Source organism: Pteropus medius, unplaced genomic scaffold (assembly GCF_902729225.1).
Source record: "Pteropus medius unplaced genomic scaffold, Ma_sr-lr_union100, whole genome shotgun sequence".
NCBI classification, from domain to species: domain Eukaryota; kingdom Metazoa; phylum Chordata; class Mammalia; order Chiroptera; family Pteropodidae; genus Pteropus; species Pteropus medius.
Genome location: NW_024349224.1, coordinates 1,932,971 through 1,946,992, shown reverse-complemented (window position 1 = coordinate 1,946,992; position 14,022 = coordinate 1,932,971). Strand labels below are relative to the sequence as shown.

At 45.2% G+C, this 14,022-nt stretch overlaps 1 protein-coding gene across 2 annotated transcripts in view; it reads right to left on the bottom strand.

Moving 5' to 3' along the window:
- The window catches only part of PHKB (phosphorylase kinase regulatory subunit beta), a 112,025-nt gene that overhangs the window by 69,126 nt on the left and 28,877 nt on the right, over nucleotides 1-14,022 (bottom strand). For both annotated transcript variants that reach the window (XM_039880800.1, XM_039880801.1), the window contains 3 exons: nucleotides 10,972-11,079; nucleotides 8,179-8,259; nucleotides 4,409-4,524 (listed from right to left, as the gene is read on the bottom strand). In XM_039880800.1, coding sequence (XP_039736734.1) covers nucleotides 4,409-4,524; nucleotides 8,179-8,259; nucleotides 10,972-11,079 — 305 coding nt within the window. The remainder of the gene's footprint in view (nucleotides 1-4,408; nucleotides 4,525-8,178; nucleotides 8,260-10,971; nucleotides 11,080-14,022) is intronic.

Sequence of the window (14,022 nt, the reverse complement as noted above, 5' to 3'; positions counted from 1 at the left end):
CCTCCTGGAAGAGAAAGAACTTTACAGTACTATGGCTTTAATGGATGCTTGCGAATCGTTCGGTACAGCAAAAATACCTAAAATGAAGCAGAATGGATGGACAGTCGCTTCTGTCGCAGCTCAGAGATTGGGGTATCAAAAATGACTTAAGGAGGCTAAGTAGTTACTTTAAATAACAGGCACTATGTGGGCTAAAATGGTCACTGAAAGCATCTCAGGCTGAGCAAAGTGGTGCTGGTGTTTTAGTGACGGCTTTCCTTCCTGGAGAAGCCAAGGGAATGGAACGTAGCACCGTTAAAAAAAAAAAGGAAAAAAAAAAACCTTGAAAAGTCAGACTTAAATTCGCTTTGCTTCTACTGTCTTCTTTATATGGCAAACACGAGATTTAACAAAGTGAAAAATGAAATTATGCTGTTAAATGTAAAGATCTATTTAGCAGGTAGTGTTTCAAAAAGGTTTCTTTCCATTTGGGCACATATCAGCCTTATTAGTTTATAAAGTACAGTTTTCCCTTTTAGCTTCCCAATAGCCCCCAAATTCAGTTAGGTTTGAGATTCAATTCACATATTATAGAAGACTCATCTCTTTGCCAAAACAAAGAGTTTGGATTTAAAGGGTTTAAAGAGAGCCTTAAAAAATAGGAATATCCCTAAATAAATGAGGAGAGGGAAATACGAAGATTAAAATACTTGAATTAAACTTGGAGCGGCTGATATAACTGGGAGATGCAATTCTGGGGGTTAAGAATTAGCGCAACAATAAATAGGTACCGAAATGATACGTGGAGGCGATAGACGTAATCCAGCGATGGAGGATTTTAAAATGCTTGGGCGATAATTACAAGACCCAGAGAATAAATGAGAGGGAAGAGGAGAATCTGCTACAGTTCTCAGCACCCCAGAGAAGATGAAGGAGCTTGAGGTCAACGGGGAGGCCGGCGGGGCAGGGAACGGCTGCTGAGAAGCCTTCTCAGACGAGCAGCGCAGGCAGAGTGAACAGCTGAGCAGGGTGACGCTCCTTCCAGAACGAGGTTCGGATAAATGCAAGGGGATCACCTTTCAGAAGGAAACTGTGGGGTTTACCTAAGAAGTACTAATAATTCAAGAATTTGAACTATAGGGGATACCAGCGAGCCTGGGGCTGAGCAGGGCGGGTGGGGAGGGCCTGACAAAGCGAGCATCAGCTGAATCGAGTGAGCTGACTGATGGAGGCACCCTGAATCCTATCGCGGTTCCACCCACCGAGCGAGTGGGGACACTCCTGTCCTCCGCTGTCTGCTGTTCTTCCAAACTTTAGGAAACGTGTGAAGACTTTAAAATGCAGTGGGAAAGAGGAGAAACAGCCTGGGTGTCCTCGGCTGTACAGCCCACGGACTGCACTTAAAGGACCCCAGAGCGTGGAAGCTGACTTCAGAACACCGTGTGCACATGCGTGTGCGTGTGCGTGTGCTGGGGGCCCAGGGGCAGTATTCTTCTCTGATCGCTGTGCGTCTTAGGAAGAATGTGCCCAGCGTGACAGAGGAAAGGAGGGACATTCGGCACCCAGTCACTCGGGTCACGTACCGAGGCGACGTCCGATCATGCTCTGCTCACTCTCAGACTCCTGCCGCGGAGGCCTGGGCAGCAGACAGACAGACGGATGGAGCGTGGCACAGTCGGGAGGCATAGGGCAGCGTGAGCACGTGCAGCAAGACCCGCCGTGCGCTATTTCAGGCTGGAACTGTGAAGACAGCTTACGGGCGTAACGAGGATGTCACACTAAGCAGTGAAGGCCAGATCGGACCAGGCACAGACAGCGCTGCGATGTCTCACGCAGCAACAGACCGAGCTGGGACTTAATCCCCGGCTGGCAGCGGCTCTCCATCCCGCTACCCAGGCGCACGCACAGGAAGCTACAGCCACCCACGACCGCCGTGGCCGCATCCGTGAGTGCCAAGTTCCCCTGCAGCTTCAAAACAGACCCTTTTGGCACCAGAAGTGACACATCCAAAGCAGGCTGTAGAGATCTGAGCTCAGAAACATTTGAAAAAAAAAAATATGTTGTATGTCATGGGGACTTATCAAGTGTTATACTCTGGAAAATTAGAAGGAAAATGTTAAATGTCTAAAACCCATCCCCCAGTCTAAATGACAAACTTCATTTTCCACTCATCTGAAAACTGGTCTGCTAAAGTTAGGATTAATTTTGCATGCGAAGGGTAGCAAAGGACACTACAAAATGACCCCCCAAGCCTTAAAATAAAATCTTTTATGATTCAATTTAAAGATTGGTGCCTTAGCTCCAGGAAAGCAAACTGTTTTTCTCACTGGGGGCCTTCCCACGCCCTCACGGCAGGGCTAGGCTTTGACACAAGGTTCTTGCTGAGTTTACAGCGGGTCCTGAAACACAACCGTTTCATTCACTGTCATTTCATTATGACAATGATGAGCAGAAAAAACACGCATCCGTCCCCGGGGGGCCACCGGAGCGTGCTGTCCACCTGCGTCTGGGCGGGTTTTCCCCCGGGACTCCGGTTTCCTCCCACATCCCAACAACGGGGCGGGGGGGACACCGGCGTGTCTGATCTGTCCCAGAACAAGAGCGCGAGTGTCCGTCGGTGCTCGCTGCGGGGGAAGGGTGTCCCCTGCAGACGGGGCCCCGCCCGGCACCCTGCACGAAAACATCGTGGTCTTGTTTTTATTAAATTTTCTTAAATGTCTGTAGAGCTCACGTTTCTTTCCATGTTTAACATTAGAAGTGTTTTGGGGTCCTTATTGAGAAGTTTGGTGATATTTTTGTGGCCAGAAATATGCTGTTAGGAACGTATCCTTTGTTTATATCAATGAGCCTACATTAAAATTGGTTTCATTATACGCCATTTTGCTTAAAGTCACAGTTTCCAAGGACCTGCTGACGTCAGTGAGGACCGAATGAACGACAGTTTTGCAAACAGGAAACCCCGACGCCAAACACGTTGCACTGAAAACGACGTCAGGGCGATCGATGTCAGGGCTAGCTCATCATGCCGCCGTAAGCTAGCTCATCGTTAAAAAGCAGAGAAGGGCCTGACAAACCACAGACACTGAGAAGGCACGCCTTTAAAAATCACCTTTTCTAATCGAATCCACTTTCTTGTAATTCGACTGATAATCTGGAATGCTGAGAATTTGGACGATAGCTGAAATACATTATCTTCTTATTTTTTTATTTGCCAGAATTTGTTTTATGTCTGAAGTTGCCCACAAATTTTTTCTCTACTTCACTGACTCCTTCACTGATTACTCTTCTGCTGCATACTATAAAAATGCCTCATACGAATCATAAAACTTATAGAAAAGCGTTTGTATATTAAGCATAGTTAATCTGAAGGTCCTTTTTGTCTCAATCTGTGTTATTAAAACGTGCTGAACTGTGAGGGTGCACTTGTGCACTCTAGTGCTTACTCGTCCCAGGTCGTCATGATTACTGCAGCCATTACAACTTTATCAAGTAGACACTACCATCATCTGCACTTTGAAAATGAGGAAACCAAGGCGCTATCCCGCTAGCGACCTGGGGCCTGCCTTCCGTTATTAACTATGTTACCTGAGCTAAACTTTCTGTGTGATCAGTCCTTCTAAGCAAACAGCTTTTGAGCTGCAGAGTCCCCTTAACCAGTATTTCTCAAACTGTCTCTTGACTTCATTTAAGTCTCAATGATCTAAGCTGACCTACAGCTAATAACCTTTAAATTCTTAAATCTTTTTGTGTTAAATGGACAGGACTAATTGAGCTACACTTTTTACTTAAAAGATGACCTTGTGGGCATAAATTTCAAGTATCTGAGAAGTGCAATCAGTCACTGAAGCTATTTCCCTAACACTAAGGAGCAAATGAAATTCATAAACTGCTAACATCACTCGCCAGCTACATTTGGATAATCGAGCCCACTAACCCCCAGTTCAAGATGCTAATCACGCCTCTTCCAGGAAACAATGAATGCTAACTTTGATCTGAAAGGTCAGGGTGGAAATCAGCTCTGCACATGGAAGGGGGTGTACACGCAGTGCATGTACACGGGTGCTTGGCGGCCTCAATGCGCTCGGTCTTTCGAAGCGCCACGAAGACGAGGAAGGAAAAGGCCAGCAGAACAGAAAGGCCGAGCCGAGGGTCAGAGGCCGACGCGTAAGCATGGCGCCCAGGGGGCTGGGAACACCCTGCACCCCCTGCACCCCCTGCACCCCCTGCACCGCCTGCTCCTGCCCACGGGCGCTGAGGGCAGGCTCTTGGGCTTGAATTTTAAGTGAATTTCATCTGCATCACACACAGGAAAAAAGATGAAAATCAACATAGAAACCACGATTCCAGTCTAATACTCTGATTTTTATTCATATTCAAATGCACACATTTAAATTAAAAAAAAAAAAACACTCAGAAATCAGCAAATTACCTCGAATGGAGCTCTGTGCTGCCATTATTATATTTGCTCCCTCTCTCCCAGACACCGAAGTCAGGGACCCGGTACACTCTTTCCACGCAAAATACAAGGTTTTGAATAAAAGAGACCTGAAGGAAAGAGACAGAACATAAGAACACACGTGATAGCAGGACGTTTAGCTATTGATAAGAACAATCAGATACCACTGGAAATCCAAATACCTACTTGCCTAGCGACACTTGAACGCGTTGAAAGTGTTGTGATTATTACATTACTACTATGAATACCGTGTTATTCTAATCGAAAGCCCGAAGCGAGAGCCTGATATTATCCCACGCAGAAATAAAATTCACATCCTGTTAACGTTTCAACGATAAGTCTTCAATGATGTATCTATTTCTGTTCATGAAAACAGCATCTTAAGAATTAAGAAAAACGTAAAGCACTGTTTTATACTAGATAATAATATTTGGAATCTAAAATGTCCCTGTAAATGTTAAATAAGTCTACAACTTTGGGTGCGGAAAGGTATTTTTCAGCTCTGTGACGAGCCTGTCCCGTGCCGGGCCGGCGTGGTGTCTTGGGTCCCTTATTCCTGGAACCTTCCCCCTGGTCGTCCTGTGATTACAGGGACCCAGTCTCAGAGAGCCGAAGCTCGTAGGCAGAGGTGGGCTCCAAGCAACAGACCAGGAGTCACACAGCCTTCCGTTAAAAATCTCAGACATTTGATGAGACTCACGCTCTCAAAAGTAACTATGGAAAGCAAAGAGTATGGTCAGCTCTTATGTAATGCAAGTTTATTCATTTCGATGAAGGTGACATCGTAAGTGGGCTGCCGGTCCGATTCCAGGGCCTTTAATTTGCTCATCGCGTTTTGGTTCGATGTGGCTGACGGAAGTCGTGCGTCTCTCCCGCCCTCCTCCTCACACACCCCAGTCCGCCCTACACACCCCGAATAATTTCATGTTTTAAAAGTCTCAGTATTAAAAAAAAAATCATACCTTAAAAAAAAGTCTCCCTAACAAACTAGAGGCTACTGCTTACCAGGCTGGCCCCAGCCACACCCAAGGCCTGGTATTTGTGTCGCTGTGCGGTCCCCTCGCACGTGACTCCCGTAAGAAATAAGGTGCTGTGAAGTGCCGAGGGCGCCCCTGAGCTGGGTCACACCGCGGACCTCACCTTGCTCTCCCGGATGGCCCACCGGACGTCAGGACACTCACGCAGCCCTGCAGAGAGGACGTGCGCGATGGCCCTGTGACGCAGCCACCTCAGAGGCGAGTGCCCGGTCTCCGCGAATCCTCGCGCACAGACCGGGCTGTAAGTTTAACACATGTTATGGATCTCTCTTCAGATAAAGAAGAGAAAGCAAATAACAGTACCAAGCAGAACGACAGAACGTTCTTTCGCGGTGTTAGTCTTTAACACAAAACCAGTATCTGTGCATCACAGTACTCTGTGTCATAGACGCGGATGCAGGCTGGGCATCCACGACCACGACACGCAGTGGGCAGGGGGAGGAGTGGAGAGTGAGGGCGCCCGACTGTGCCCGCGCTCGGAGTGTGCTCCCAGCGCGACCCCGGCCCCCCGCAAATGCAGAGCGTCTTACGCAGGGTGCGCGTGACACTTAAGACGATGGCCTTCTCCTTAAGGAATTAATTACAATGTGTGTACGAACTTCCCAGAAACAGGAGAATCAGTAAAGATACGGTGATGAGCTGTCAAAGAAGGAAAATGGCTTATTAAAAACCCAAGTGCCGACGATAAAATATGTATGTTATATTACATACGTGTGTTTACTTTGCATCTGTGGATGTGAGAGTGTGTGTGCGTGTGTGTGTGTGTGTAGATAAATATATATATATATCCCCCAAATTATGTATTCTTCAACCCTAAGGAAAACAAGGACTGGGGCGATTTGAAGCTTACACAGAGACAGAAGTGCATGGCAGCCCCACTCCTTCCCAGGTCCCTGGAGCACCCTGAATGTGAATACGCTTGGGGAGGGAATGGGGGGCTGGGATTACGAAGGCGCGATCAGCAGGGATAAGGGTTCCAGCTCACGCCGCCTTTCACAGGGTTCGTCTCTGAAACGCCTAGCCAGAGGGGCTCCCCTCAGGAAGGCCCCGCGCGCGCCATGCACTGCCGGCCACGTGACTCCTGGCACAGGGCACAGGCTTCATGGGGAGAGCTGGTGGCAGCGACATCACATTTTATCATTCCATTACTTTAAGTGGACAAGCTGAAGGCTTGTGACATTGGCCACGTGGAAACGTATTACCAAATAAACCTATATGGCCCTCCCCAAAAAAGCATAAGAAAAAGGAATAAATTTAAGAAAACACCGAAATTGCTTAAGTATAGATGCGTTATATAAAACAGAATGCAAAGGTTAAAGCGATATGTTTATGGAAAATGTCAATTGACAAACGAAGATATTCAGAAAGCAAAAAATAAGTGTCAAAAATGGAAAATGAAAATAAAATATCAAATGAAAAAGCCACCACTAACAAATGCAATTTCGCCAGAGCCGTTGGGGACGCCAGCGGCAAATTGCTAAAGACCAATCGCTGGGGACTGTCGCGTTAGCTGTTCCTTATTATAAGCGGTCATCACACCCTGAGACACTTCGCCAAGGGGTCGCTGGTGGGGGCAGAGGCGAGAGGCTGGCCAGCAGGCTCTGGGAGCCCTCCCCCACCCGCCCGACACACCTCCTTGAATTGATCTGTACGGAGGGTGCTGCCTAAGGTCGGCCTGACGCCGGAGAGTCACAGCCGCTCCCCACCCAAAACATCTGAGCGGCATCTCACGGTGTCGTGAAAAATGGGAACCATTTAGATGAAATGAAAACATGATCCTCTTTGCTGAAGCGAACAGAAGAAACCTTAAGTGGCTGTTATTCATTTCTCCTTATCGAATCTCCTTCATCATGTCCCTTCGCTTCTGAATCGACTTCACTTACTGTAATTAAAAAGCGCAGCTGAAGGACTCACGGGACCATAAGCCACTACGGGGCAGGATGCCACGTACCAAGTTCACGGCAGTCTCTGCCGCCCGCGGACGGTCCTGTGTCTCACATACACAGCGACCGTTTTCCCCGCATGGGTCACGGAGGAGGGACAAGGCCAAGTGCAGCTCCTCTTTGATGGACTTCTCACTGCATGCGCGGCCTCGAAAATAAAATCTTTTTGTTCTCACTGTGGCACATTTCAAAATGTGTCAGCTCATTTGTGTGTTCGTTCAAGCATTAGTGCCTATGAAAGAAACGCCCCTCAACTCTGGGATATAAATTCTTTTCAAATTTCCAATGAGAATAAGAACACGGTATTTGTCTTTTGAAAAACATCAAGAGCCCTACTGAGAGACGCCACGAATAAAAATTATACAATATGATAAAATATCTTTCTACTTTTAAAAGGATGAGTTGCAAAGTTACAAAAAGCGATGACGTGAAAAAAGACATAAGAACTGAGAAAACCTGCAAACGCTATTTCATTTCCATCATCACTAAAACTTTCTAGAAATCAGTTTTTATTTCAGACCATCTGAAATAGAGCCTTCGACGGAGTAAAGTCCTATGTAACTTGTCTATTTGTTTATTCTTGAAGTGCTTTGCCCTGAAAATACAAAGCCTGCTTGATCCAATATCCCGAATCAAGTATCTGATTATCTGAATTTAAGAATACTCGTTTTATGAAACTGAAAACAAGACTTAAAAAGTAATAGACAGACAGACAGACCGAGCGAGCGAGCGACGGCCGAGGGCCGACCCGGGGACAGCGTACCTCGTCCGTGTTGTAGACAATCTGCAGGCCCGAGGAGATCATCTCCACCAGATAGAGCAGGTACAGGGACACCGCGTTGATCTGCGAATGAACAGCAACAGCATAGGTTAACGGAACGACCAGACCAACGACAAATGCACTGACATGAAATGCACAAGCTAACATCACGAGTCCTTTGCTCTAACAGTGGCGCTTAAAAACCGTTTCCCTTCCTGCTGTGAAATGAAGGAGCTGTGGATTCTGTTCTCAATAAAAGCCCAGCTTTGTCGGTAAAACTCTCAAATCCTCGAATTCACTGTGCTGGTGAACGCCCGACTAGGGACCTGGCCGCAGGTGGGACTTTTAGCAGGCGGTCCTTCAAAGTTTGTTTCCGAAGACTTATTTTCAAACTTGGGGCTAAGTACTCCCACACCGGGATATTTTTGCCCCCAAGGCAGCTACGTAATACCAATCCATCTCAAAGGCACATAGACGAAAAAGCCCCTGGGCCAGGGAAACGTGAGGACCGTGCCAGCAGACCATAAGCCATAAGCAGTGCATCCTGAAAACAGCCTTATTTGCAGAGAATCCAGAATTTATGAAAGCAGCTGCAGAGTCATATTAAGTTTCATCGGTGGTGTTGCATACAATTTAAAATATGTTTATGAGCTAATCAGTTTTATAAACAAATGAGTTTTTTCTAGTTGATTAATTAGTCTCTGAAAGATAGACATTATATGATCTAAACGAACGAACAAAAATAAAGACAAGAATATCCGCTTTAACGCAAAGAGTCTCACAGAATCCTGAATGGGAAGCGTAAATCGTTTCAAGTAAACAAGCAGTGAAGGGTAAATACCATGACATGGCCGGAAAAGACCATATAGTGTGATTCCATTTATACAAAATGTACAGAATAGGCAAATTCGCAGAGATCCACGGCTGACTGGTGACTGCCCAGGGCTGGGGAATCCGGGGGAGATAGGGTGACTGCTAACGAGCATGGGATTCCTTTATGGGGCGATGAAATGTTCTGAATCTGATGATGACAGCGGCTACACGACTCCCTGAATATATTAAAACCACTGAATTGTACGCTGTTACTAGGTGAACTGTATGTTATCCAAATTATTTCTCAATAAAGCTGTTACACAAATAACAAACAAAATAAAGAAATAGGAAGCAGTGAAAATGTTCCATTTAGCCAGGAAACTGCTACCTTGAGTTAAAAACAAAGAGAAAGCAAGATGTGATTTCTCTCATGTCACCCTTGACTCTCCTCCAGGCCCTGCTGGGTAATGACAGAATGCTGGAGTGGACAGAGGTTTTTTGGTACCCTAGACCTCGGGCAAAGTGGCCCTGTACCGCCAGGGCCTGGCAGAGCCGGTGGCTCCCAGGGGAAGCAGGATCATCCTGGATGTCCCCTGCCTTCCCAGTTCTCCAAGTCCAGCAGGTGTCAAAGTCTTGTCAAGACCCAAGTGGGCCACACAAAAAGACACGGGACTCTGGTGACAGGTGATTTAGCTTGATATGAACTTCTGAGTGACCTTCCTCAGGACAGGGTGCAGCAGGGCTTCGTCCCACGGCAGACACCCAGACATTTGATCGTGGCACTGACGCCAGCCTGTCAGAAACAGCGTCAGGGAAAGTTCATTCCTGTGAACAGCGACTTAGGGCTACACTTCCGACAGCTCTCTGCTCTGACTTTTGGGATGCTTCTGTGGGAAAATATCAGTACATGACAAACTGTAAAGGGACTGCCAGATAGCAGGCGGACCAGCATTCACTGAGTACCTACTACGTGCCAGGCACTGAGCTTAAATTCTGGGGTACGAAAATAAGTAGGCTGTTAACTTCTAAAACCTAATTTCAGATGGTAAACGTATCTGTCAAATCGAAAGGAACATATAACCTAACTGTGTGATCATTATAAGATCGAGCAACTACATATTCATAGAATACTAATTCTCAAAGGAACGGGTTACAAATAAGTATAAGAGTTTCTGCTGTGCAGAAACGGGCCAGTGCACTTTCTGTGTCTAGAGGAGTCACACTAAGATAAGACATTTCAGGTCCCTAGTGAGAAAGGAAGGATAAAAAGGAGATGCTGCTGTTTTTGTAAGAAATATATGATTATTAAGTATTGTGTCCTAAAGATGGCTGAACCGAATGATGAGCAGAAGAAAATCCACTGAAGATAAACAGCACATGTGACCTTCGTGTCCTGGAAACCAGGCGACAGGACCCCCAGGGAAAAAGCAGCATGCAAATGTGAGAGAAAAAGAGGTAAAAACAAAACAAACACCCTACGGTGTATTCTCAGCATAGGTACGAAATTTAACATATTATAGAAGACGAAATTTACAGACTCCAGAGTGCCTCTGGAATGTCACTGCAAGGGTGGTTTTAGCTTTACTGCAAGCTGATACAGTAAAAACGAATGTGGCAGAAACTTCTGATTTGCTGTTACAGCGCTGTCAACTGTCTTCCATCCCTAGTTCCTAAGTGTTGAAATTCCTCCAGATTTGATAATAAGTGCAAGCTTTTCTCAAAACCGCAGGATTCCTTCTTCCGGCTAGCTCTGAGGTCACACTCCACCCAGCTGCCCTGTTTGCTCCTGGACCGAGGGGTCAGTCCCATTTCATATCCAGCCACAGTCACTGACTCGGCCCTGGTGGTCAGCATTTCATTCCTCATTTCATGGTAGATTTTGCCACTGCCATTTGAACCGTTTCTGAAATCTACTTTCTGACACCTGGACATGGCCTCGGATCTGCTAAGAGGCGGAGTATAAGTGTCGCCGTCTCTCTTTACCTGGAGGTGGCCGTACTCCTCGTAGGACAGGAGCTCATCCCCCGTGTGCACGTGGAAAATGGAGTGCAGACACGTCGCCGGCCGCGGGTCCTGCTTGAACTGCTGGACCTGGAACCCAGAATCGAAGTGACGTCACGCTCGTAACCCACATTCTCCTCCGCGGTCAGAGCGCGTAAGCGAGTTTTCATAAAACTTTTTAACGAGGAAGGTTAAAGGTTAGAGGCAAAGGACAGAACAAAGCAGAAATGCTACTTTTTCTAAAGAAACCAAATGCAGACAAAATGCATTAACTACTAATTAATAGAGCTAACGCGATTGTTGACTACTTAATTGATATTTTACAAACAAAGCAACTCAAGTGTAACGGGGAGCATGCTGACCTAGCAGCGATGGCGTTTGCAATGTGTGGCTTATTTTATTTTAGAGTCAAATCATGGACTGATTCGCTCTGTGGGACAGGGTTCCCGGGTTTGTGTCCCACTGCACTGCTATTTGGAAATGCCTGCGGTGACAACGGAAAGTGCTTCCGGCCACATTCCAACTGAGCAAGCATCGAACCTTCCAACACTCTCTCTTTCTCTAAGGACCACAAATCACAACCTAGACCCCCAACACGTTCCCATTTCCTTCTCCACATGTACTCTTACCGCTAAGGCAACAGCTCTAAGAGAACAGAGTCCATACCCTAACTTACTAATCGAACATACAATTTAACCATTTTAAAATGCTAAGTAAATACTAAATGATCTAACAGAGCCTAGGGCCCGATCCTGTCTGATCTCGGAAGCTAAGCAGGGTCGGGCCTGGTTAGTACATGGATGGAAGACCACCTAGGAAGACCAGGTGCTATAGGCGTAAAAAATAATAAAATAAAATAAATGATCTAACAGACAAACTCCGAAAACAAACAACAACAAAAAAATCCGTCTACTCTCTTAGGTCCTGTTCAACTTGGCAAACATGTACCGATGCCAAGGACACGCCAACCGCTGGGCTAGTCCCAGAAGTACGAGATGGACAGGAACAGAGAACGAGATACAAAGACACGTAAGTCTATGAAGAGGCAATGGTTTTCTTCTCTCTCTGAAATGATGCAAGTGATGATATTATCTGGTGGGTAAGGATCTTGCCTTGCTCCACCTGGCTCAGGTAACTACACAGAGCCATGTTCTCTTCTCCACCTTCAAGTTCTTCTCATCCTTAAAATCCTATCAAAAAAAACCATCTTCGTTTATAAGGTCCCTTCTGAACCTCAGCTAAATTCCTTCCTCTGGATTCCCACATTGGGGTGCTTATCCCTCAATTATTTCCACGGTCTTCTATTTGTAATAGTTGCTGTATTGCCCGCTACCTTATAAGCGTCTAGGAGGTACACTAACCAGTATGGTAGCCACTAGCTATGTGTAGCTCTAAATTTAATGACAACTACAAGTAAATAAAATTTGGAAATTCACCGCCTCCGTCACACTGGCCACATTTCAAGCGCTCAATAGCCAAATGTGCCTAGTGGCTTCTGTATCGCTCAGCACGCTGACACGGAACACCCCTATCCCCATAGAAAGTTTGCTGGGCAGCACTGTGCTGGCGGACAAACACACTAACTAACACACCTTCCTACCCCCAAGAGCCCTGCACAAACGAATGCAGCTGCCCTGGGACAGGTCCACACAATGCAAGTCGGGACCTGTCGGCAGGTAATCAGGAATGAGAGAACGCGGCGAGAGGAGAGGTGTGTGTCTTCTAACCTGAAGTGACCATGCCATCCAGGGTGGACTCAGAGAAGTGAGGAGGCTGTCCCTTCTCCATACCTGAACTACTGGAAACAGCCTTAGGCCACACAGACAGAAGAAGCCGATGTGGCCACTTCCTTGACTATGCCATGATTATTACCTCAACGTATGGAACGTGATTCTGGACTCTTCGACAAGAATATAATTACATTAAAACAAGATCCGTTTTGCCCATTTGATAGGAGCTATAAAATGATGAGGTTTTCTCAGTTAGATAAAGTGATTGCTGCAGTTGACAAGGCAGTGTCTGTCATTTGTCTTCAAGACACGCAAGTACCCAGTCACTTTTTATATTCAGTCGCTGTGTCAGGGGAAAAGCAAGTAAAAAATGATCTAAGACGCTCAAATGGGAAATTACATAACTATACCTTGAGTCTTAAAGCTGTTAAACGACAAATAACTTAAAATTTCGGGAAAAAAATAAGACCCAAACTTTATAAGCTTTGAAATTTAACGAGGCATATTATATGTGAATTATAGACAAGAAGTACTCTTGAAAGCTGTCAAAATCAAGGATACATTAATTAGTATTTTACGATGTCTGCGCCTGGCAGGTAAAAATAAAGGAAAATTTTCTAGACTAAAAAAATTTGGGAATAATGTTTTCTCTGCTTGTATTTTATTGGATTTTTCTTGAAAATTTTAATCATTGTAAATAAACATCTTATTTTGAAAAAAGTAACTGAGTATTGTGTCGTCTATTCTTAATTTATACCCTTAAAATACGCTCTTAGGTAGAAAAAAATAATCACATAAAGGAATCCTGGAAGAATAAATTTTATAAAATTTTAATGATGTCTCATGAATTAAAAACTTAGTAGCATTTTAAACAAAATTTTTAAGTAGATAAAGACAGCAATATTCATAGCATATCGTAAAGCAAGTCTCTGCCCTCCAAACTACTAACTGCAGATTGAATCAATTCTGAAAAGTTCTGAATGCTTCTAAATGAGAGAATAGGTATGTGAACATTTAGAGGTAAAAAAAAAAATACCTACTGTTAATAAGTAAGCATTTAGACAAGTGGCAAGACAATAATAGACAGAAATCAGATTGTTCTATTCTGAAAATCAAGGAAAACTATTTATCCACTCGAATTCCTAATAAATTAAGAATATCTCTTTTAGTAGCATTTTTAGAAAATATGTCGGGATGCGTGTTTTACACAGAGAAATCATCAAAAGTGGGAAGCCTTCGACTTTCTGGTCATGACTTTGCTTAAGAGAGAATAATTTTAATAAAAAGAGAGAAAGGAGGGAAG